The 24,206-nt window shown below is 39.9% G+C and overlaps 1 protein-coding gene across 2 annotated transcripts in view; it reads left to right on the top strand.

The window, feature by feature from the left end:
• Positions 1 to 22,356, top strand: part of lrmda (leucine rich melanocyte differentiation associated) — a 253,183-nt gene extending 230,827 nt beyond the window's left edge. For both annotated transcript variants that reach the window (XM_079635402.1, XM_079635401.1), the window contains one exon: positions 19,928 to 22,356. In XM_079635402.1, the coding sequence (XP_079491528.1) occupies positions 19,928 to 20,011 (84 nt within the window). In that variant the 3' untranslated portion in view covers positions 20,012 to 22,356. The remainder of the gene's footprint in view (positions 1 to 19,927) is intronic.
• The last annotated feature ends 1,850 nt before the right edge of the window (positions 22,357 to 24,206 follow it).

Genomic DNA, 24,206 nt, shown 5'->3' with positions numbered 1-24,206 from the left:
AGAGATGTTTTTAATTTAGAGTTTGGCCTTGACATGGACAACTGAAACTTTTGCTATACCCCTCTTTTCTCATAAGTTTGCATGGTTCATGCAGAATCTGTATACTGTATGTTACTTCAAATAAAGAATTCAATTGTACATTACAAAATGTACTTTTATTTAAAATGCTAAATAACTTGCATATTCAGCATATTCTAAACTTGGGCTAAATAAAACCACGGCTACATTTATTTTATCAATGTGAATGTTTACAATTAAAATGATTTACTATATATAAAATTGTAATTTATTTTAGTGATGGCAAAGTTGCATTTTCAACATCTTTTCTCCAGTCGTCAGTATCACATGATCCTTTAGAAATCATTTTATTTGCTTATTTGTTTATTTGCTGCTCTTAAAACATTTCCTATTACAATCATTGTTGAAAACAGTTGTGCTGCTCAATATTTTTGGATGAATAGAAATAAGAAAAACAATTTTTTTATTGAATTATTTAAAAAAAAAATGCAAAAGTGTGTTTTTGCTGAATAAAAGTGTTAATTTCTTACTGTCACAATTTAATATTTACACAATATCAATTTCCACAAGTCAGCAGTTCACATGCCCTTGGTTCTTTATATTGTGTTTCCTTCACAGGCGTCTCCACTGGCTGCTTGTAGCCTTTTGTGATAGTTGTGTATGATAAACGTCTTGTAGATTCTGCAAAGGCTGTGTAAACTTCTGAACAGAAGTGTATATGTGTGTGTCTCTTAGAGCTCAGATCTTCACAAATACTCTTAAAATACGCCTCTGCACTTGACACCATTAAGCCTCTGTTAACCAGCCTCCCCTGAGAGCAGCTTGAAATTGTACCACCTCCAGCAAACTAGTTTTCCATTCAGCATCGCCTGAGATACAAGCTTAACACGGTTTGTTCTCAGGAAGCAAGAAGCAAATAAAAGACAAAAATGGCATGAAATAAAACACATCGGAATGAACACACATGTCCTGAAGTGCAATTCCTCCCTCAGCAAGGAAGCGAGCAAAGGCGTGTTCATATCCAGTGACCCGGCTGCCCCGTTCATGTTGTGACTCAGGGCCATACTTTGTGTTTATGCCTTAAAGTAGTCATAGCTTTTCCCCAAGAAAACTGGGAGTGCTACTCTCAGGATATTAAATCTAGTCCTGTAAAAGTAGCAGTCAAAGGAACGCTGTCGGCTGGAGGACAAGCCGAAATATAACTTCGGTTTTCACATACAGTCCCGTTTATCTGAATACAGCGTAATATATGGTGATGATGACCAGTGCGGAGGCTCGGCTGATATTAAGATAACCTTGGGGATGGGAAAGGGGGGTTGGAGAGCCACAAGCTCGGCTTCCAGAATCACTAACTAACAGTGACATTTGGGCAGTGCAACTGTTCAAGTCACTGCGCAAATCAGAACTGATATTTGCTGAACTTTAAGCTCTGTTCAAGGTAGGTTTTTTTCTTTGGTCTAACATGAGCACGCCACAGCTAATAGGTATTATTATGCTCCAATATCTCATGCAACGGGGCAATCCCTTCTTTATCTAGCAGGATTGTATGCCTTTACGATATAGATATATGTATGAATGAATGAGAGAGATTATGGCGCTAGACGTATATTGGATGATATCTGACTTCATTAGTTCTGATGCCCTTAAAAGGACATCCTGGCTTTCTTATATTTGGACAGCCGCCCCCTGTCCTTCCCTTCGTCTGCCCGGACTCACTCATGCAGCCAAGCACATAATGCGCTTGGAGCCCGGTAACATGTACGATTATAATTAGCTTTGTCAGGTCCTAGCCCCTACAACCCCCATGCAGATAATATGATAATACGTCTTCATAACCGACTGACCTTACATGCTCAATATTTCTCCCCTTATGAAGATTACATGTCAATAAAGTAATTGAGTCTCGGGCTGTGTGGCAAGTGAAGATTTAGGTTATTGGACTTTTCGGGGGCAGTGATGTATGACCGTTATTATTCCACCTGTCAGGGGATGTGCAGGGTGCTGACGACGGTCCGAGGATGTCGAGGAGAGAGAATGAAAACGGGGGGAGACGTCCTCTTCGGCTTGAGTGTTATGTCGTTAATCACCCCCTCATCTTCTCCGCTCCATTCCTCCTGCATCTGCAAACTGTATGTGTCTTATTAATTAGGAAGAGGAGACTTACAGTAAAGCCATCCATTAAAAGGGGGCGAAGAGGGCCTCGACAATCGCGTCTCATCATCGCTGGCCTGCCTTCATGTATCCAAACCTCCTGAGATCATCCATTATAATTCCCCAGGATATTATTTTCTCTTTCTTCTCAAGTGTAAGGTCTCTATCTGTAGGCCCCTGTCAGACGGGAGCGCTTTTGTAATTGCGACTCAAAGCCTTGCGTTGGATTTAGCCTCTGCTGTCAGTTTAATACTATTAGAGTCATTGCAATCCCTATCATTACATTCATGGGCTTCATTACTCATTTTTCAATTTTGGGTTTCAAAGCAGACTTTAGCTGGCGTGCAGTACTGTGAGGTCATTGAAATCCGCCTGGAATTCAACAGAACACTGGAAGAGTTTGGCTGTTTGTTGATATATATACATCCCCTTTTTTAAACAAAAAAGTTAAAAAGTAAGATTTAAAAAAAGATTATTTGCTCTCGAGTGTTTTACCTCTATGTAGGCACATGGTTTTATTACTTTATTGTTTTATTTACAGAAATATATATGACAATATGACGCTTCAATTGATTCATTTAAAATATGTAAATTCACATTTAATTATGGCTGATACCTATAAAATCAAGTCAGCGTCACTTACAAATTGTTTCAGAAATGTATCAATACTATATCGCTATTGGCTAGTATCATAGATTGTTTTTAATATATTGGTATAGATTATAAATTTTTCATGCTTTACATGTATAATGTTCTGATGCCTAAAGTCACTTATACTGTTGTGTGTCTGAATACTTTATTATGATTGGCTGGAAGGTGTGCATTAAAACCATTGAATCCACAGGTAGTTTCAGTCAGTTTATTTCCCATTCTAAATTAATGCACTGCCTTCATTGAAGCACTCGCACAAACAGATACTGTCGCAAACTGTATGTGTCTGGCCAGTGATCGGCCATCGACTTTTATTAATAAAGTAACGTCACTATTTTTAAGTGATTGCCATCGGGTGGTTTTTAACCTTCACATTGTGCATTAAAATCATTTAATGCTTACTTAAGGTGCTACATTTGGCCACAATTTTGTCTATTGTCAATAGTATAGCAATGCATGAAACACCGCTCACACAGAGGTCACTCTCAAAGCAAGCAGCTTTCTGTTTTATTTAACGTGACAAATTTGAGTGACCAACTTGAACCTGATGCTAAATCTACGTTGGGATATTTTGGGGTAAACTTCAATCGAACAGGTTCCTAATTAAATGACCGACTTTCAAAAGCAAAATTTCACCTAGTAATGTAAATGTGACCTCACCTTTAGACCAAGCGGCAACCTTCCTGTCTGTCTCTTAAATCCAACACGGAAGTGACTTAAACTGCAATTCATCAACTGGCCCCTAGAGACAGACTTTTTTTCTTTTTTTTTACAGCCTGGTACAAAAAGTGATTTTGGTCTAAATAGCTGATTTTGCCCTTCATGACAACTGTGGAGGGGGTGAATTTTTTTATAACTCATCCGTTTAAATTATACTAGGCCTTAAAGTTCTAGATAATTAAGGGCGTGGCCACTTGAGTGACAGATGGATTGCCGCTGCTGTCACTACTAGCCGTCTGTTAGCTGCCACGTCACCTCAGCTAATCCCGCCTCTTTGCCCATTTTCAGTTATCCGGGAGTGACACGCTGCCAAGATGGCGACTGCCGGCTCCACCCACTTTGGGCTTCAAAAATGCTCTTTAGTAACCTACGGGTGACATCACGGACAACTACATCCATATTTTTTTAAAGTCTATGCTTTAGACATGGATTATCCTTCATTTGTAAAGTTTGAAACTACTATACAACATTAGTATCCATTAGTATAACAATTACTCTAGAAATGGTATTTCGCATTACAGTATCATAATCATTGTTTTGTAAGGTGGACAATGGCATTAACATTACATTAGCATACCATTTCATACAAAAGTGTATTTCTCAAGAATGTAGGTAGCAAATTGCAATACGAGCTGCCACGCTAAAGATCATCTGGCAGTTGGATACTCAGAAAGGGGCGGGAGGGCGGCACACAGTGTTAAAGGATATTTTACCGTGTCCGCTCGCATTAAGGTGGGAGATTGATCCTCTCCAGTCAGATGAAGCTCCGGTCTGACTGATGGCCCTCACCGTCATAGTGACACCTGGCTCCGGGACGCGAGCTGTGAGGCGAGAGGGGCACACCCAGAAGCCACACAGAGCCCGGGCCAGCAGCGGCTTGACTCAACCCTTGTTCTTTTCCCTTCATGCCCCCTCTCCCTGCTCTCTGTCAGGATGTCATGACAAATCACTGTACAACAGCGGGCTCCGCAGCCTCAGGTACCAGACCAACAGGCCTCAGACGCCATGCTGAAATGAATATAATAATGGGCTTGGGAAAATAGCACAAGGCACTCAAACACAGGAAGAGAAGCGAGGCTGTGTGCGCGTGTGCTCTCTGCAGGGGGAAGCGGCGAGCAGACACATGTCCCACGGTGAGGCAGGTGCAGCTCGTCTCTTCTGTGGCTGAGGTGGCAACAGGGGCTGTCAGATTGGTATTGATATGTGTCACTCCGGGGAGTGTCAGGCGCTTTATTTAAGACAGCAAGAAGGCCGTGTTTCTGTGCGGTAATTGACGGTTGGCTTCGGGAAAGATCAGGCTGTTTGTTGACCTAGCAGAGCAGCTGATGGGAGACCTAGCATGGTGTATTGCTTTCATCCAAACTGGTTGCTTTCCCCTGTGCTGTAGGTTTCATAAAGTAAGTTAGTTTGAGAGGCGTAGGCATTGTAATTCCACATAGAACACAACTATAGCCCAAGTTTTACCACCTTTAAATTTTTTAGAAATAAAGATATTTGGTTTCAAATCAGTGTTATTTTAGTACCATTGAGGTACTACTAACATTTTGAAGTTTAAAAATGTTGTTGTGTTTTTGCCATTTTTATTAGGTTTTTTATTTTAGTTTATTTCTGATGTCTATAGTATTTATTCATTTTTAGAATAACTACAACTCTAAAAACTAAGTTATTTCAAAGTTTTTCAAATATTAATTTGAAAGAACATTTATACATATTTTAAAAACATTCAAAAATGTTTATTTTTGATATGTTGTTGTTAGGATAATCTTTGTTTGTGGTCTCTCTCTTTGAGTGAAATGAGCACTGTGATATGTTGACATGTCCATTCATTTCCATGGATTGGTGGCCGTATTATGTTTGACATTAATTCCAAATGGCATTGAGCAAGGAGCCGCACTGCTTACTGATGCATGAGGTCTGTCACATCCTTCATCATTATATTTAGCATCAACACACACCCATGTGACCTATCTGTCCAACTGCCCGCTAAAGTTAGTAATGTACTAAACCTACATCCTCAAGTCAGAGATTTCTGTCATCTCGCTCATAGTTAAGCTTACACTGATTCTTGAGACATGATAGGGGAGAAGAAAAAAACAATCCTTTGGAGAAACAAAAGTTTATGCACAGCAGAAATATTTTGGATTCATCTATTAACAAACAAGTTCTGAGGAATTCATTTAAGCCAAACTTAGTTGAGTCTGTAATTAACTGTCATCAGATATGTAATAAATAATTAAGTATAATACATAAATCCAGAGTTAACTGCAATTAAGAATACAGGGGAATAAAAGAATAAAATGGAGAATAAAATGAGAATACTGGAAGATGACTCTGCTTAAGATTTTTTTTCTTTTTTATTTGAAATTGTTGACAAAGATTCACATTTATGTTGTTTTTGTATTTTTTCCCTTACATTCAAATATTTATTTATCAAGTGTTGAGTTATGTTCTGTTTTAGTAAGTGATAGTGTAATAATTCTAATGGCAGATGAAGTGTGGCTGTGGGACGTGTTTTGTCTCAAGAAACAATGTAATCTAAATTTGACCAGACAATACACTTCATGACAAAGATACTTCAGTCACAACCATTTGAAATATTAAACTGGTTTTGAGTCTTGTAATGATCCCACATACAGTCATCAGTCACATTTTGACTTTGAACAGGTTTGTTTTGATAATGACCTTATAGTGTTTCTCACACTCGTTTTCTTCTTCTGGTGTTTGTGGTGGATAATTAACATTTACTGCTCACTGATTTAGACCCTCGTTAACTCGAGCCGACCTCCAATGTCAAAGCGATTAAAAAGTGCAGCGATCTTTCTGCGATGATTAATTTACCACCACATTGTTATTGAATCATGTCACTTGGATTCAATTTGAAATGAGCAACTTTCCCATCAGCCTTATTAATGGGACCATTACTGAAATCAGCAAACTTTTCACAATTTATCGAGGTCTGAATGACTTATCAGCTTTTCTTTTTAATTAGGAAGCGCTTGCTAATGATGACTAAAGTCAGTCAGCCCCAGAAAATGTTCGTTCTGTAATACTTTATTCTTATCAAATCACACTTAACGTCCTTGACACAAATGGTTATTAAATCATAATGACTAATCGGGTCATATGAAGAAGCTGCAGTGGTTAATTAGTGTGTGGCATCTTTATGTTGTGACCTCACACCCAACGAGAGCTTTTCACCGCTCAATACGATCAACAGCACCAAGCTGACATGTACTCGTACGAATCCGTCTTTTACAGTGCAAGTGCCAAAGCCATCCCTCGTGCTGACACAACCAGCAGGGGAAATTCAGACGCCGAATGGCTGTTAGCCGCCATGTAAGTCTCCTTATGATAGACCATGAGTTGTTCCAAGGAGATTAAGGCTTTGTAAACTGCTGGAGCACCCAACCTCAAATGACTTCCCCTTATCTCCAGAGCCCAGAGCCACTGTGTGCCTTGCGCACACTTGCTCTATGTAGAATAAATGTCATTGAAATTAATTTCACCAGACTTGAATTAGGCTGCTGCTATAATCTCTTTCTTCAGTCAAAATTTATGTCCTCCAGAATTCAATTTCCTCTTGAACTTCATAAGTTGGAGTACAAAGAATGATAGGCCCTTATCAGGTGAGCCGTTTGAGGACTTCATTAATGAATACTGCCGCTTTCAATTCATAATATTTGATTGTGGTAATCGCATGAGGGTCTTGTGCTTTCGCAGTGCTGTGTCCTCTTAAAAGTGAAAGTGTGGATGTTAACACCATTGAACGGACAGCCATTAAAACTGCATAATGGCTAATGGCTATTTTGCAGGGTGAAATAGAGTACTATCAACAGCTCTGGTTATATGAAAGGCCTGTAGCGCAGAATACTATGGGCAATTCAACAAAATATCAAGATTATGTTTTGCTTGGTTGGAAGAAATCATGTGGCAAATCAAGCTGGTATTGATCAGAGCTTTTGAGGCATGAACTAGCTGCTTTCTCCTGACAGGCCCTCTAGCTAGAGCAAATCTCTCAACCTTTTCTCATTGCCAGACCTCATCCATGCTTGACTATCATGTTCACCTTTGTTGCTTTAGGTTTAGAACTGACTTAAAGAGCTGTATTCCAGGGAATTCATGAAAGCCCAAATCTGGTTTTGATAGAACATACACAGGTGAACCTGTCAAGAAAACAGCCTGGGCAAATTTTGCTCAAATCAAAACATGAAAAACAGAAACATTACGAAGCCTCTTTTGGATAATTTTCTCATCATCATTTTGTTTCAAACCAAAATGTGTTAAAAATATATATATATATTTAAAAAAAAAAAAAGTAATAATAATAATACAAAATCTTAATTTGTCTCAAAAATGTCCTATATATATTTATAAATGTGAAACATGAGCAAGACATTTTGAGCATTATGAGATTCACCCAAACAGCCAATGATAGTCTGAGAACTGAGTAAATATAAAAAGTTATTTTATACATCTTCTGGGCTTTTTGCCGAATCAATGGAAAAACTCAAAAAAATGTGTAATAATATTTCACATCACTTCATTAGCATGAGAGCCTCCGGCAGATCGGTGGATGTCATAGACTTGCTAAAGATAGCAAGGACAGAGAAACTCTGTTCAGACCCCCACCTTCAATGTATCTAAACCCTCAGTCTTAAAACTCACAGACAAATGATACAGCAGAATATACCGTATATAATATACTGTTTTACAACAGATGTTCACAGCACTATGTGGAAATGAACATAAATAGATGATTGTTAGTGTTGGAAAGCTACAATTATGTGAAATTATGACTTATATAAGTGAAAAACAGTAATGAATAGCAGCATTTAACTACATTAGTGACTATAAAACAAAGACCTATAATATGTCTTATGAACTCAAATCGTTATATGAATCTTATTAACTGTCCAAACTAACTGATTCAGAATAAATCAATGAATGCACACTTTCCAACACTAAGAAAAAGGACAAATCTGGAAGGTGTGTTTGTTTATCACCTTAGCTCACTCTGCCGTAAAGCTGTGTGAGCAAACAATAAGACGTTAAAAACAGTATTATTACGTTAAAAGTAGCTTATTACTGGAAAAGCTATTTTAAAACAGCTGAACTACTGTGACACTACTGAAAATGCTAGCTGGCTGGATTGCTATTTTAGTTATTCCCCGGTACTGGTTATTGTTATGCTCATCGCTGCACATAATCCTGTGAATAGGTCATATACACAAATTAGACCATGTTTGATATCCATATAATCAACCGTTTTTTAAATGCAAAAACACATTTATATCAGACAATAAGACACACAATTGTGCACAACAATCAGTATGATGATAAAGCATATGAAAGTTTCCAATGGCTCAACAAATTAAATGAAAGTTTATGGCAATATTCCTGTTCTAAAATGAATATACTAGTAGTGTTCTTACAAAGCACTGTCATGGAGGAAGCATTAGTTTCATTAGGAATACTGGTTCAATTATGTGTTTTTGGCCTTGGTAGCATTTTTAGCTGCTTTCTCTTTCCCTAAGCCACCGGTCTTATTTGTATGCGGTGCAATTTTCAGTTCCCATTCCCAAGACTGAGCTCGAGTGAAAAATGGCCTGCATTTTCTTGATAGCCCATGTGGATGTGGGGTATAAATGGCTAATGAATTACAGATGAACATTGACGCAAATTAATCTTCCTGATGTCCCTGGGTTATATGGCAACCATTTAAAAGTTTAATCAATACGCTAAAGTTGAAAACATGCAGGCGCTGCAGTTGTTTGGCTGTAATAAACATCAGTGGGGAATGGGGAGGCTTGCATCCAGTGCATGCATCATAATGACAGGTATTTATGTTTAATGGACTAAATATTTTTTATTGCATGAGAACAAATGTCAGTTTAACTCGGTAAGTTATGAATTTAGCTTCCCTCGGTTGCTCCCAACAGATGATTGACATTCTCAAAGACACACTCAAGACTTCTTTTTCTCCGTTGCTTTGAGTAGAAACTCCCACATTTCTGCAGATTCAGAGCGAGGTTGCTTGAGGTTTTTTTTCAGAGTAAAGTACAGATGCTAAAGTGTTTCTTTTATTTCAACGCTCAGTCATATTTTGCGTATGAGCACATTTTCCCCCGAAGACAGCAAGCCTCTTTCTTAACTTTTGATGCCTCTGATTCTTGACCCATACTTCAGTGAGACGTCTCTGTGTCTCGAGTTTTCCTCATGTCTGTGCTGATGAAAACCAGCCTCATCCTTTCAGTGCCACACATCTGCATGTGTGTCAGGAGTGGTCAGTAGTTTGTGGTTCATCGGAGGCTTTGGGCTTAAAGCCAGTCCACTTTAGCTGCATATGGCTCCATTTGAACTGCGGCCCAGTACACCATCACAACTTCAGCCTCCCTTTTGATTGAATAAGTGACATTATCCAGGGTACTAATTTAATATCCTCCAACATTCCCTTCTTTCTTTCTTTTCTCAGGACGTTGAGCGCCTCTCGCTCCGAGCGGAGGCAGGGGAACGCAGCTGCTCTTTGACAGTGCATGTGGATATTCATCTCTGCTGGTTCCTCATATTTATTATCTGTGTCTTTGACCTCTAAGTGAATGCAGTAACATGCAGAGCGTTGCCTTCAGGATGTCATTAAAACTGTCTTCAGGCAGGCCAGCGGTAGTTTCTTATTTTGGTTAACAGACGTGGCTGTAAAAATCATATAAAATACAGCTTCGATTTTATTGCAGTTGTCTCCAATAACATCTCTAAAGATCTGTGGACAAAATCAGTGAACTGTGACATTTAAAGTCATGAATTATCATTAGCAAGTGTTAAAAGATGATAATTCAGATGCTATTTACATGTCGAAAAGACTCTTGAGGTTGGTGTAGGTCTGCAGTGGTGGGGAGCGATACTTTTAAAAATAACATTAACAATCTCTCTCATTCAGTGCTATGCTTGGCTTGCAGGCATTTTTACTTTGGAAGTACTTAAAGTTTAAGTTAAAGTTTATTCCAGACTGTTTGCATGCAAAGCAAATATGCTTCTTGACTTTTTAATGCAGCATAAGTGTATTTGCACAACAATTGCAATCGCACTGAATGTCTTGACCATAGATTGCCATAATAGTTTTCGTCTTTTTGCTCCGTTCTCGTGTCCAACAAAGAGAAAACAAGATGCTCATTGAAGGCAGCACCAGTGATTTCCAGGACAGAGCAAGTGAAGCACATATCTTGTTATTTTATCAGCTACAAATAGCCAGTACAGCTGAATTCCACTCAAGCACTTGGATGCATTATAGTGTAGATTTGACAAGTAATGCATTACCTGAAAAAACAACCTGATTACGCGTTAGCCCCAACAGCTGTAGGTCAGAGACGGTGGTTGTAAGGCCAGATAATGAGGACTCCATCACAGGATGTTGCTGCAGACTGATAAAGGGACTCGGGCAGATATATTGAGGCTCATATAATAGCAAAAGCTCATGGCTGCAGCTGCTCACAGACATAACTCACCCTCGCGGATGTCGGTCCAGCTTCCCTTTAGGTATTATTTCAAGCTTGTAAGATAATAAGGAAAGTTTAATTGCATTGTTAATTGATTTTTTTCCCACAACATTATTACCCTGATTGATTGCAGGGCTGATGAGAGCATGGGATACAGGGAGAGCACAGGAAAACGCTCTGAGAAAGAGGGAGCACAGAGTAGATAACCTTGATGTTAAGAGCTACATCCTTCGGATATGTCTTTCCTTGACATATTGATGGCCCTTGAAAAGAGAGAAGCTGATTGTATGCATATCACTTCAGCAGCCATTTGATGAATTTGTTTTTCCTTGTTAAGAGGAGCTCAACAGATTCTGGATTTTTTTTTTTTAGTTCTCCAAGCCTTTAAAATTTATAGCTCACCCAAAAATAAAAAGTATCCAATAATTTACTCACCCTTAAGCCATCCTAGGTGTATATGACTTTCTTCTTTCAACCAAACACAATCTGAGTTATATTTAAAAAAAAATCCTGGCTCTTCCAAGCTTTATAATGGGAATGAATACTAACTTATATTTTGAAGCCAAAAAAGCACATCCATCCATCATAAAAGTAATCCATACGACTCCAGGGGGTTAATAAAGGCCTTCTGAAGCGAAGCAATGCATTTTTATAATCAATTTGTATAACTTTATAAACTACAATCCCTGGCTTCTGGCAACGGCCGTACGTGAGTCTAGTTCCTGGGGAAGAGTGACCTCTGACCCGATGTAGGAGTAGTGTAAGCTTATGTGAGAGTAGACGCCTCTCGCGGTTCAAACAAACTGGGCTGGGTAACAAACTCAAGCTCCTCTGACATTTCTTTAGTTTTTTTAGTTTTTGACTTCTTATTCATGACCAGTGTTTTGTTGTACTCTATCCTCTATCGCTTCCACGTTCATCAATACGTCATGCGTCGGGTCAGAGGTCAATCTTCCGCCAGTACTAGACTCGCGAAGTACTGTGACCGGAAGCCAGTGATTATAGATCAAAAAGTTATAAATATAGATATTTTTCTTACAAAAACGCATCACTTCGCTTCAGAAGGCTGATGGATGATGGCTTCAAAATCGAAGTTACTATTCACTACCATTATAAAGTGTGGGAGTACCAGGATTTTTTTTTAAATATAACTCCGATTGTGTTTGGCTGAAAGAAGAAAGTCATATACACCTAGGATGACTTGAGGGTGGGTAAATTATGGGACAATTTTCATTTTTGGGTGAACTAACCGTTTAAGTGTAATTTTTTGAGAGTGAAAAGTTTTACAGTTTTGTAAGTCTCCAGTTATATCAGTAAGCTACCAAAGGCTGATTTATCCTTCATGAAGTTGGTTGCCTTAAGGGTGCCTCCATTTTAAGAACACAAGTCTTTTGAGTCTTTTGATTGATTCACATAACTGACTCATAAGAATCAACATGTCTTTTTGAGATGTGTGCACTGTACTACTGGTTTTGCTGTGCTTCTTCTTTATCGAGGTCCCTTTAAAAACCCATAAAATGTCTTGAAGGATATGTTAAGAAGACTCAAAAGTCTTAATTCTCATTTTAAGAGGGCACAGAAAAACAGGAATCGTGATACGCCATAATGCGATTATTAAACTTCAAAAGGCAATGATTTAATTAAAAGTGCTTTTTTTTATTGAAGTGCTGCACGTTCAAAGTAAAAACCAGCTCACGGTTTCAGAGCAGTTTGCTATCGATGAATACTGCGTATTTATGCCAAGTGATTGCTTATGATCTACTTTTGATGAATTATAGCATTTATATTGTAGTATGTTGTAGATCTCCCTCATCTGTTTGAGTGAGCAACTGGACGTAGTAACCCAGCAAACATCCCAAGCAATTTTGCGTTTAAAAGACGTCTAATAGCCGTCCAAACACAACCCAGACGTCTAAAACAAGGCAAAATTTGGGCTGTCAATGATAATTTTATAGACCAAATCCCAAGAATTTTTGTTTTTTTTTTTCGTGTTTTTTTTATTATTATTATTTTTTAAATCTAATTTATAACTAGTTTATTATTGGGCTTTAGACGTCTGTTAAATTGTGCATGCTGGGAAAGCATATACATTTCAAAAGTCCCATTGTATTTCAGTCTTGTTTATTTATCTATTTTTTAAATCCCTTTTTTCCCTGATTATTATTGGTATTGACATAGCAATACAATTTATTAATTTTACATGTTCCTCCAAATCAATCTTTAATTTGTATGCATTGAAATATTAGTACAGAAACCAATCTCAATATATATATTTCAACAAATATTAGGCAAAAGACAGACATGTTGTCTGTTTATTATCTTTCTATTGTTCACAACAAGAATTCCATGTATTTTTCTTGAGGTGGCACTGCAAATGTGCAGGAAACACTCTAGAACTAGTTGTAGTGCAAGTAGTAAAACAAGCTTGTATAGTGTGTGAGTTTTATTCCATTTCTCACACTGGTGCTGGCGGTGTGATAAATGTTGGCTATTATGATTTCACCGGAGTTTTGCCAGAGGAAGAAAAGCAAAGACAGCAGATTTCCAGGACGTCAGGCGCTCTCCTCGCCGCCTGTGATAGTAGGTCACGGAGAGGCTGTGGAGGACTCGTGTTGTTTCTAATAAGCTTTGAGTGTGCCGGTCCTGTCTCCACCTCCATCTCTCATGAAAACAACCTCCTCTCCTCACGAAACATCCAGGTATGACAGGACGGGAACTATGCTTTCAACCTTTCCCCTGCCAGAATATGCAGCATGGAAACATTAGCTTCCTGAAAACTTTTAATCTGTCACTGTAATGGCTGTATGTGAGTGTCTGGAATAAAGAGTAGGCCAGGCCCTGACACGGTGTTTTTTTGTTATATTAGCTATCAGCTCATCAGCCGTCCCCACGGGTCCAAGCTAGACTCTGCTTTCCACTAACAGGTTATGTAAGAAATAGCTGCTTCTGCATTTTACCTTTTCTCCTGCCTTTGTCTCTTTTTTTCCTGATGTAATAAGCGGGGTGTCCAGCTGTGGAAGCTGGCTGCTGTGTGCAAAATTTGCAGAGGCCTGCACTATATCACGCATCACCCTAGCTGCCAGTTTACGCTAAACATGCTTCCCTGGCCCTGTTTTCCTCTCTCTGCTCCCCAAAGAGGTTGTTTAAAGAAGTCAGGATGGACATCTCCCAGACCCGCTGCATTCGCTGACCGCTGCTTTAAGCCCCTGAACATGTGAGGAAGCAGTCAGGCTGGAGTATCACAGCTTCGGCACAGACATTACACTTTATTAATCTCGTGCTGTTCTCTACTGCTAGATTTAACGCATCAGACGCTGCACTCATTACAGGGTCAATGACAAACAATGCCTGAAAAGTCTAGTTTTTTTTTTTGTATTCATGTTTATACTGTTCATTATTCATGTACAGTATAGTATATTCATTAGTTTATACAGTAACATTTTCAACCAACGTTTTCATTTAATAACTTCCAAATATCATGTAGTGTAAACAAAAATTTGAAAAATATTTCCTTCCACCTAAAATACACTTAACTTTGTTGAAAAAAAAAAAAATCTAACAATTTGGATCAGTTTTCTGGGTACTCAACCTAATATAACTTAACCTTTTTTTAAAGAAATCAAAATATTGAATATTGTTTTCATATTTTTTTATTATTATTTATTATTCATATTATTATCTGAAAAAGTAAAAATAAATAAATAAATAAAATGTGTATTAAATAATAATAGTCGTCATTTTATGATGATGATGATTATTATGTAAGTTATAAAGAATGACAGTCCTGAGGGTCTACAGGGCACTCTCTGTTATTTTTATTTCCTGTTTTATGGTTGTTTTCTTGTCACATGACGACATATTTGCTCCCTGCATGTTGTCTGCATTTTTTTTTTCAGGTTATACGGCTTTTCGATATTAATGTGATCTCTTTCACTGTCACTGAAGGGCTGCTGCAGCATTTAGGATGATATCACTGCGGTTGGGGCTAGTCTTATATCCTGGTGAGGTGAAGTGTACGAGAATCTCCTCAAACCAGCGCTCTGATAGTCAGAATGAGCATACAGGGATCCAGCGGCGGTACCTTCATCCCCAGGGCAACTGCAGCAGCTGGAGTGCAAAAACCCTGTCACCCCCTCAGAACAAGTACTTGCACTGGCAGAGCTGTCCGCAGAGCGAGGGGTGGGGGGGTGTGGGGGGGTGCTGACACCGGTGTAGACGTCTGATCTGATGCGAACAGACATCTCCTCACACTTCACAGTTTGGATCACCTCAACTCGCGAGGATGGCAGGGAAAATGAGCGTCGCTCGGCTACAAAAGTCCAAATTTAGATTGACTGAGTTTGTCTCCGGGCCTGCGGGCTGACACGAGCGGGCCGCCACTAACTCGTTGCGGAAGGAGAGCGCGGGACTGGAGTGACACGTCAGAGAAGGCTGGTTGCCGATCGCTCGTTCGTTGTGGGGGAAGGAGAGGAGAGGAAGAGGGGAGGAGCGGCTACTTTGAAGCGACGGGAGAAGGAAAGTGTCAGATTTGGTTAGGATCCAGACTGGTGTTGGAATATGCTTGGCACTAATATGGCACCAGTATCTCTGTCCTCATCTCTGTTCACTGTCAGTACGTGCGATTCCGGGGCCCGTCTCTCTCCGGCTCTGACAGTGTCTTTTCGGATTATGTTAGTGGCACGCTCGGAGCGCTGCCGCTGCTCGCCCATCACTCACACGCTTTGTTTGAAGCCTGCCCTTTTTTGTCATTAATGCACTTGATGTCTATTTAAAAACGGCGGCGAGCGCGGTATCTGTTTTCCTGTCAGGAGATCATTGACAGCATTAATGCCACTTGTCCTTGCCTCATTTACTAAAGCGCTGACACCTAGCTGCAGACTGCCACATCCATCAAGCGGCTCTATTTCTCTCTCTCTTTCTCTCGCCAGCATGTCAGAACGATCCTGTCTTTAACACACTCAGACTGGGCTGTCTCGACACATCACCTATAGGCCTCACAGTCAACTAGCATTTTCAGCAAAGCAAAAAGATGTAAACAATACAAACGCTGCGGTCTTGTTCCTAACACTGGCATATGGTTTGCCAGGACACATATTGTTGATGTGTGAGATAAGGGAACGGACACTTGCACGCTCAATGAGTTATGATGACCTGTCTCAATGCTTAGAAGGAGAAAGTATGTGGTGTAGCCAGATTAATCTTTGCTAATTTCCCATTAATCACTGCTTGATGATGAGTTTTGTTGATTAAGCACCATAGCAACACCTCTAACATCCTGTCTAGTAACATCTTTAGGGCTGCTCAGAAACCACCAAAACCACCTCAGCAACTGTCAAGCAAGGTCCTAGCAATCATCTAACAACAGAAGGGCCATCCAGACATCCCTAGCAATGCCCTAGCAACCAAACCAAAGATCCTTAGCAATGTCCAATGTTTTGTGTGATGGGTAGGGTGTGAAAGGGGATAGAATATACCGTTTGTACAATATAAAAACAATTACGTCTATGGAGTGTCCCCACACAGATAGTGAACCAGTGTGTGTGTGTGTGTGTGTGTGTGTGTGTGTCAGTGTTTATTTGTTTTAATGAATGAATGAATGGACTTCTAAAGGATCTACAGGAGTGAGTGGTAGGTTCACTACGGAAGCCCTGAACCGCACCGTAAAAATAAAAATAAGAGAATGAAGATTACGGATTAAGAGATTACAGTCGAAACATTATGAGAAGAAAGTCGTAGTAAGTTCGAGATTAAAGTCAAAATTACAAACGTAGCCTATTGAGGAATCGTGAAACACTTCTGCAGTCCTGCGCCAGCCGCCAGTGTAGGATCAGTTCAACAGGAGGACGCAAACTTTCACCATCCATCAGGTAGGCTTAGTACTACTATACCTCTTTATGTCAACGTTTACACATTAGGGTAAATGTAGTTTGATGGCATTGCACAAGGTATATGGTGGCGTTGCGGGTAAAACCACTAATGTCATTACCATAAAGTTTGGACCAGGATTGTGGTACCTCTTCGTGCTCGTCTATAGGCAACGCCATCTGGGTCGAGAACACTAAACAGTAACCGCACTGTCTCCCTCTTCACCGTAAATCCTTTCTGGATACATTTTAAGGGCATCATTCTGTATCCAGTCATTTGGCTGGATCCCATGATTTCCTCAGATATAAAGCTGGCTAACTCCATCCAGTCTGAAAAGTGTTTTCGCCTGTAAAGTCTATTCTGGCGCAGTATATTAGATCCATGTCCAAGGCATTTATTTACTTAAAAAAATAAAATAATAATAACTTCTACGGAAGACTGTATTCTCGTAATTTAGACTTTATTCTTAAAATATTACGACTTTATTCTCGTAATGTTTCAACGTTAATCTCGAAATATTTCAACTTTATTCCCGAAATATTTCGACTGTATTCTGTTTTTTGTTTTTGTTTTTTTACGGATTTTTTTTTTATATTGCGGTTTAGGGCTTCAGTAGTTCACACAGTGTATCATATTAAAATAGTCATCTGTGTTAAACATCTGCGCTCTTGCCTTGTAGGAGTGTTAATGCTCCTTTAAGGGCCTGTCACAGTGTCTCTCTCACACACCTTCAGAGTGACTGGACAATGTACAGTATGATGGACAATGAGTGAAGCAAATGGTCATGTAATCAAACATTGGATCAGTATAGTGAGCTCAGTGGTCTACACCATAACAGTTTCATCCCTCTCTCTCTCTCTCTCTCTCTCTCACTCTCTATCTCTCTCTCTTTCTGAAGAAAGCAATCTCTTGGCTTGTTATTGTCTAGACAATGCCCTCAGGCTAAATGTTGTCTCTCTAGTGTTCTCAGACTTTAGACGGATGCACTGTCTCCCTCGACACACCTTTCATGCCAGAAATTTGAGTGAGAAATGACAGATTCTGGAGACGGATTCTGGGTTTTATATTTGCAGTAGTGTGTGTACTTTACTGACAAACGTTTTCTGATGGATAAATGGTAACAGAGAACTGTAACATATTTTTGGTTCACAGATTCATAATCATAATACACATGCTTTTCAAAAGTATTGATTTGTGTCTAAATCATAAAAAATCCCTTTATTGCTGATCTGCTTGTATTATGTCTGTCTGTCAATCAATCTATCTATCTACTACTGTAACTACTGTATCTGTCTGTCAACGGACAGATGTATGTCAATTAAATATAAAACGCTCAAAATATTGCAATAAAATAAACAACTAGCAGAAGTGTATTGATGACCAAAATTTGAAGCTTAGCATGAGTGTCATGAATTGCTCGGAAGACGCAAGGGTTGCAGTAGTTTATTAAAGGGTAATCCAAAAATGTAATCCAAAACAGGCAAAAGTTCAAAACGCATGCAAACAATCCAAGGCAGGAACTCAGGCAAACAGGGTAATCCAAGAGACCGGCAAACAGGGCAAATCTGAAAAACAGGCAACAATGTTAAAGGCCATGGGACAGATAATCAAAGGAGCGCTCAGAAATGCAGTTGTGATGGTTAGAGAGTCAGGTCCTTTCCAAATACCCACACTTGCGGTCTTTGCACTTGACCACTTGTCTACTTGCATGACGTATTCCCAGTATTTGGCCCAAGTGTTCAAGTAGGCATGAAGACTGCAAGAGTGTGTAGAACATTTAATTACCCGATGGGACACACTTATAGTTTTGCAAAAATTAGTTTACAGAGGTTTATTTTGATTTTCAATACCACTTTTACAATAAACTTCTAACTGTCTGGTCAGTACAGTAGTCCCTATGTAGGCTAACAGAAGAGACGATTTAAAAGTGTGGTGCCGCTAAATAAGTGATGAAAAGCAGTTGCAACTGTTGTACAAAATACACATAGCGTACTCATCTTTGCACCAATAAAACGACACTTTAACAAGTTGTTTTACTACCAAATTACATGTAATATCGAATTAATTTAGCTTACAGTGGAATGTGTTCCTCACTATCTCGTGATTTCGGGAAAAGGAGATTATTCCTGAACCCAATGCATGATGGGATACCCTTAGCCTCGAATACCGCTCCGATGCGTTATTCAAGATAGTGTGGGTTTAGTGTGCATTTAGTGCACTATGCTTTGGCATTTTTTAGACATGGGACAGTCTTGCGCACTTACTTCCTGTCACGCACTCACAAGTGGCCAAGACCGCAAGTGTGGGTATTTGGAAAAGCCCTCAGACTGGTAACCCGAAGGTTGCAGGTTCAATTCTCAATGCCGACAGGAAATGACTGAGGTGCACTTGAGCAAGGCACCTAGTGTAACCCCCAATTGCTCCCCGGGTGCCACAAAATGACTGCCCACTGCTCCGGGGGGGTGTTTACGGTTTGCGGCGTGTGTTCACTACTCTCTACTTCTAATGCATACAGTATCTTGGATGGGTTAATTCAGAGTAAAGGTTACCTTTACTGACTTACAGAGTCACATGTTACTTTCATAAGTAAAGTAGGGTTATACTGCTTTGTTTTGTGTCACTCTTTCTTGGATTACTGCACATCACAACTGTGTATTGCCACTTAGTGGACTCTTCTGTCTCAACACTCATCTTGCGCATGCGCTGTTGAACACCCTTTATTTGCCTTGTTGAAGTCTGCGCGGTGTGTGTAGATGTCTGCGGACTCTCCTGATGACCAACATTGCGTCAAAGTATACTTTGGACTTAATGAAACATTTATCATGTTACGTAAGTCCTTCATAATCAGTTATCATTCACTTAGAAGGTATATTTAAATATCAACCTGATAGTTATGTGTATTTTTGTGCTTTCTCCAAAATTTCTCCAGACAGGACATGAGGACATCATCTCATAGATACACCACAGAGTTGTTTTGACATTGATGTTGTTGTTAAATGTCATTTTGACATGCTCTTCTCTCTCACTTTCAGGAGTTTTCACCAAGTGCCGTTATGTCTACTACGGGAAGCACTCAGAGGGCAATCGATTCATCCGCAATGACCAGCTTTGACTGACAGACGGGTCAGTGGATAGACACGCGAGGGGGCTTTACAAAGATATCCTGCGCATATTATTATAAATATACATGTTGCCACACACATTTTAAGCAGCCAAACACAGCCCTCTAGTGCCGTCTGCTGAGTGTGCCTTCCCTGCCACCTCCCATCGCTCTCGCTCCGTCTGAGCAGTGCCATCCAGATTGACATGATTGCCTTTAAGCAGCCCCGCTATGCCACGGTGACAGACACACACGCGGCTGAGTGCTCGTCCTGACAGCCGCGGCTCTATGATGGATTGCCTGGTCCAACTGCTGCTCTCCCCGGGTCAAAGGTCCCACCTGAGGCTTCAGGCTGCCCACACGGAAGCCCAGGATGAGCTCCTCTCAAAGTCAAAGCTAAAGTTAAAGAGAAACATCGGGGAGAAAGTGTCTCTTTTGTTGATGTTTTACACTTGATCTGCCATTAAAAGTAAAGCTTATTACATGGTTTGTCACCATGTCATTTTCCGTACATTACTGTAGGCGTAATGTCAGTTTGGATTCTTTTGTTCCTCCAAATAAGAGCAAAAATAAAAAAAGGCTAAAGATAAACACAACATTTAATTTTGTTTAAATTAATTGCCCTTTTTAAGCTTTAAAAATAAAAGGCATGATCGAGGGTTTAATAACATATTTTCCTGTTTTTTTTTTTATATACAGAGAAACAAGTTTTTTTTTACCTGTTTGTTTATATATATATATATATATATACACACACACACACATCTTTAATACAAGTTTTAACAATCAATAAAGCTTTGGATCATATATGAATCTATGTTATGTGTTAATGATCCAAAGCTGTATTTTCCAGTTTTCAGCATGAGTCGTGTCAGAAACTGAGGCCCTCCCAGACTCTTGACTCTGTGGCATGTGTATGTTTGCGTGTTTGTGAGGTGCATGTGCATGTCGTGTGTGAAGTTTGTGTGTTGCGGGGGCAGTTGTTGCAGAGCCGGAGCCTGGAGGAGCTGTGAAAGAAAGAGGTAATGAGCTTTGCTTTATTTCATTCTTTCTCTGGAGGGAGAGAGCAAAGAAAGACAGCAGCTCTGGCAGTGAAAATGGAGGAGGTGGATGTGTGTGTGTGTGTGTGTGTGTGTGTGTGTGTGTGTGTGTGTGTGTGTGTGTGTGTGTGTGTGTGTGTGTGTGTGTGTGTGTGTGTGTGTGTGTGTGTGTGTGTGTGTGTGTGTGTGTGTGTGTGTGTGTGTGTGTGTGTGTGTGTGTGTGTGTGTGTGTGTGTGTGTGTGTGTGTGTGTGTGTGTGTGTGTGTGTGTGTGTGTGTGTGTGTGTGTGTGTGTGTGTGTGCGTGTGTGTGCGTGTATATGAGGGGGGAGTCAACAACTTTCTCCAGTCTTTTTGATTGTTTCCTCATGCAGTTTTGGGCATATACTCACGTTATTTTAATGATTTCATTTTCCTTTCTTTGGAATGTTTTTTTTTTTTTTTAAATCAATTAAAAAAAAATCCATAATGGCCTTTGCTGTGTTTGGCAACAGACTTTACTAGCAGTGGGCAAATATTTGAAACATCAACTCCATAAGATGCAGTGAGGATGATAAATGTTTTATGTTTCTCCCATTTATTTTGCTGCCTCTTGTGTCTCACTCTTTCTTTCTTTCTTTCTTTCTTTCTTTCTTTCTTTCTTTCTTTCTTTCTTTCTTTCTTTCTTTCTTTCTTTCTTTCTTTCTTTCTTTCTCTTTCTTTCTTTCTTAAATATTACATTCCACATGTAAAGCTCAGTTCTTGCGCTGAAGTTTATATACAGTAAAACTAGCCAAAGATCCTCTGCAAACAAAATAACAAGTTTATATTTAACCAAGTGATTGTGGAAATGAAAACGATTAGCTGTTACTTGTTTAAAGATGTGATTTAAAATATATAATTATTTTAGAATACAGTAGAATTCAATATTATTGATGTAAGATTTGAGATTAGTTTGATTGTTGTATAGATTCTCTTTATATGTCAAACAATGTCCCTCAGTATGACATGCTCTACCATCTAAAACTACTGGAACATTTTATGATTACAAAAAAATGAGTATACATATTGTTTTTATGACTTCATATTGATTCAACATACTATGCAGTTTTTTGTACTTTTCAAAAAAAATATTTTGCTCACTGCAAGACTATTTAAGTGAACTGCAAAAAACAAACAAAAAAAAACGGTAAACTATGCATAATTCTATAGTCTTACTGTGTGTACTAGAAATATTGTATTGTATGTAATATAGGATGATGGAAAATGAAGCTACTTTTTGTTTACCTTTTTGATTAAAAATTCCTGTGTTAATCACTGTCTTTAGCAATAAATAAAATTGTTTGGGGGAAAATCTAGTGTTCTTTCAATTATTATATACGTGTATATTATTATTATTATTTCTAAATGACTGGATCTTATTGTTGTTTCATCTTTGCTTTTCTTGTAAGCATTCATTATTAATGGCATAATTTTGCCTGGCACCATCTTGCTTAATTGCCGTGTGTTAAACGGCCTCCCAAGTATGCCATCCAAATTAGCCTGGCAACTGAGAGACATGGCTTTAGATGTGAAAGAAAGCATGTGTACCCGGAGCAGCGCTCGGCAATGTGCAGCACACAGGGAAAGGTCAAAGATAGCCCAGCGAAATGATTTCGTGTGCACTGGCTGTGTGGGTTTGACTGTGGGTCACAGGTTGTGTGCGTCTGTGCCTTACGCACATGTCGGTCCAAGTGTGTGCGTTCTGTGTCTGAGAGGGACACGATGCAATGGGAATATTCTACTAAATGTGTGTGTGTGTGTGTGTTTATACAGTACATTTGTGTCTTCGGCCTTATGAGACTATGCTTGTGCGTCGCTCCTGTCGTACCGCTGGAGAGCATGGTCACTAGTGCGGGCGTTTCTAAATGACAAGGTTTATTTGTCGGTGTTGTGATATGTTTTGAGAAAAGTGGCACTGACAGCTGGTGGAGGCAGCAAGAAGGAGCCACAACAAGTCCCCCCCACCACCACCACAGAAAATGTCATCTCTTCCCCGGCTGGCTCACCCAACCATCCCCATGAAAAGAACAGACATTTAAAACTTTGTGACATGTGTCAGAGACGCTGCCATTGAGCCACTGCCGCTGATGTAGCCAGAATTGACAGCACCCGAGCCGCTGGAGCTGGCTTGGGGACATACCGAGTTTGGTGAGTGTCAGTTCCCATCCTCGTCAGGGCCTCATCTCAAGCAGCTCCGCAAATATAAACAGCATTAGAAGGCGGGCGGAAGTGCAGCGGGAAGACATATGCTGACACACACACACGTGTTCGAGAGAGAGATAGGAAAGGCGCGCGGCGGGGACTAATTAAGGTGTGAGAAGTCGAGAGCAACATGTAGGCTCTGACCTGGGACTGGCTTCAGGCAGGGCTTCGGGAAACACTCCTGGGTAAGAGACCCGAAGGGAAGGGGACCGAAATCAGCATCGACTGAATGAAAAGATCATCTCCGTTTCACGTGATGTTCACACAACGAAAGGAGGTTTACACTCTTTGAAACTGTGCACACTATTGACCAAAGCTATTATTCATAGTAATAACACAGTAATAACACAGTAATAACAGCTACATTTAGATTCTAGCTGTATCTTGATTTAAGGAGTACAGTAATAAACCAGTTAAATGCCGTAAGATATGTGACACCACTGACTGTTTTGAGAAAACCAATGAAAGATGGGAGGAGTGTTCTGGTTGAAAACGATCATTCTCTGATATGAATGGCTCAGAAATGACATTTAACAGCTATCACAATAGTAACGAGAAATGCAAAATCCGTGTTGTATGTGCAGTTCCCTGAGCTTCATCAAAAAGCCCAGGGCTGTATCAGAGCAGCACACCCCTGCTATCCAACAGTCAGCACGGATGCCCGTCAAAGCTGCGCGGGAAATCATCTGTAGTCATCAGTTATTAGGCTACTCTCTCAGAATGACTGACGTCGGCGAATGCAAATGAGTATGCGTGCTGCGCGCATAGTATCGGTGATTGACAGCTGTGCGCTGATAGCGCATGCCAGCCGAATGAGTGAGAGGTGAGACGGGGAGCAGATCGCTCTCCAAAAGCTCACGGCTCCATCTTTTACGACAGACACGAGGAGATATTAGCCCGGGCAGACGGGAGAGGGAAAAGGGCAGGCGGGGAGAGAAAGAGCTTTATTT

This window comes from Phoxinus phoxinus (assembly GCF_949152265.1).
Source record: "Phoxinus phoxinus genome assembly, chromosome: 14".
NCBI classification, from domain to species: domain Eukaryota; kingdom Metazoa; phylum Chordata; class Actinopteri; order Cypriniformes; family Leuciscidae; genus Phoxinus; species Phoxinus phoxinus.
Note: the sequence above shows the minus strand (reverse complement) of the source record. Positions and strands in the feature narration are given on the sequence as shown.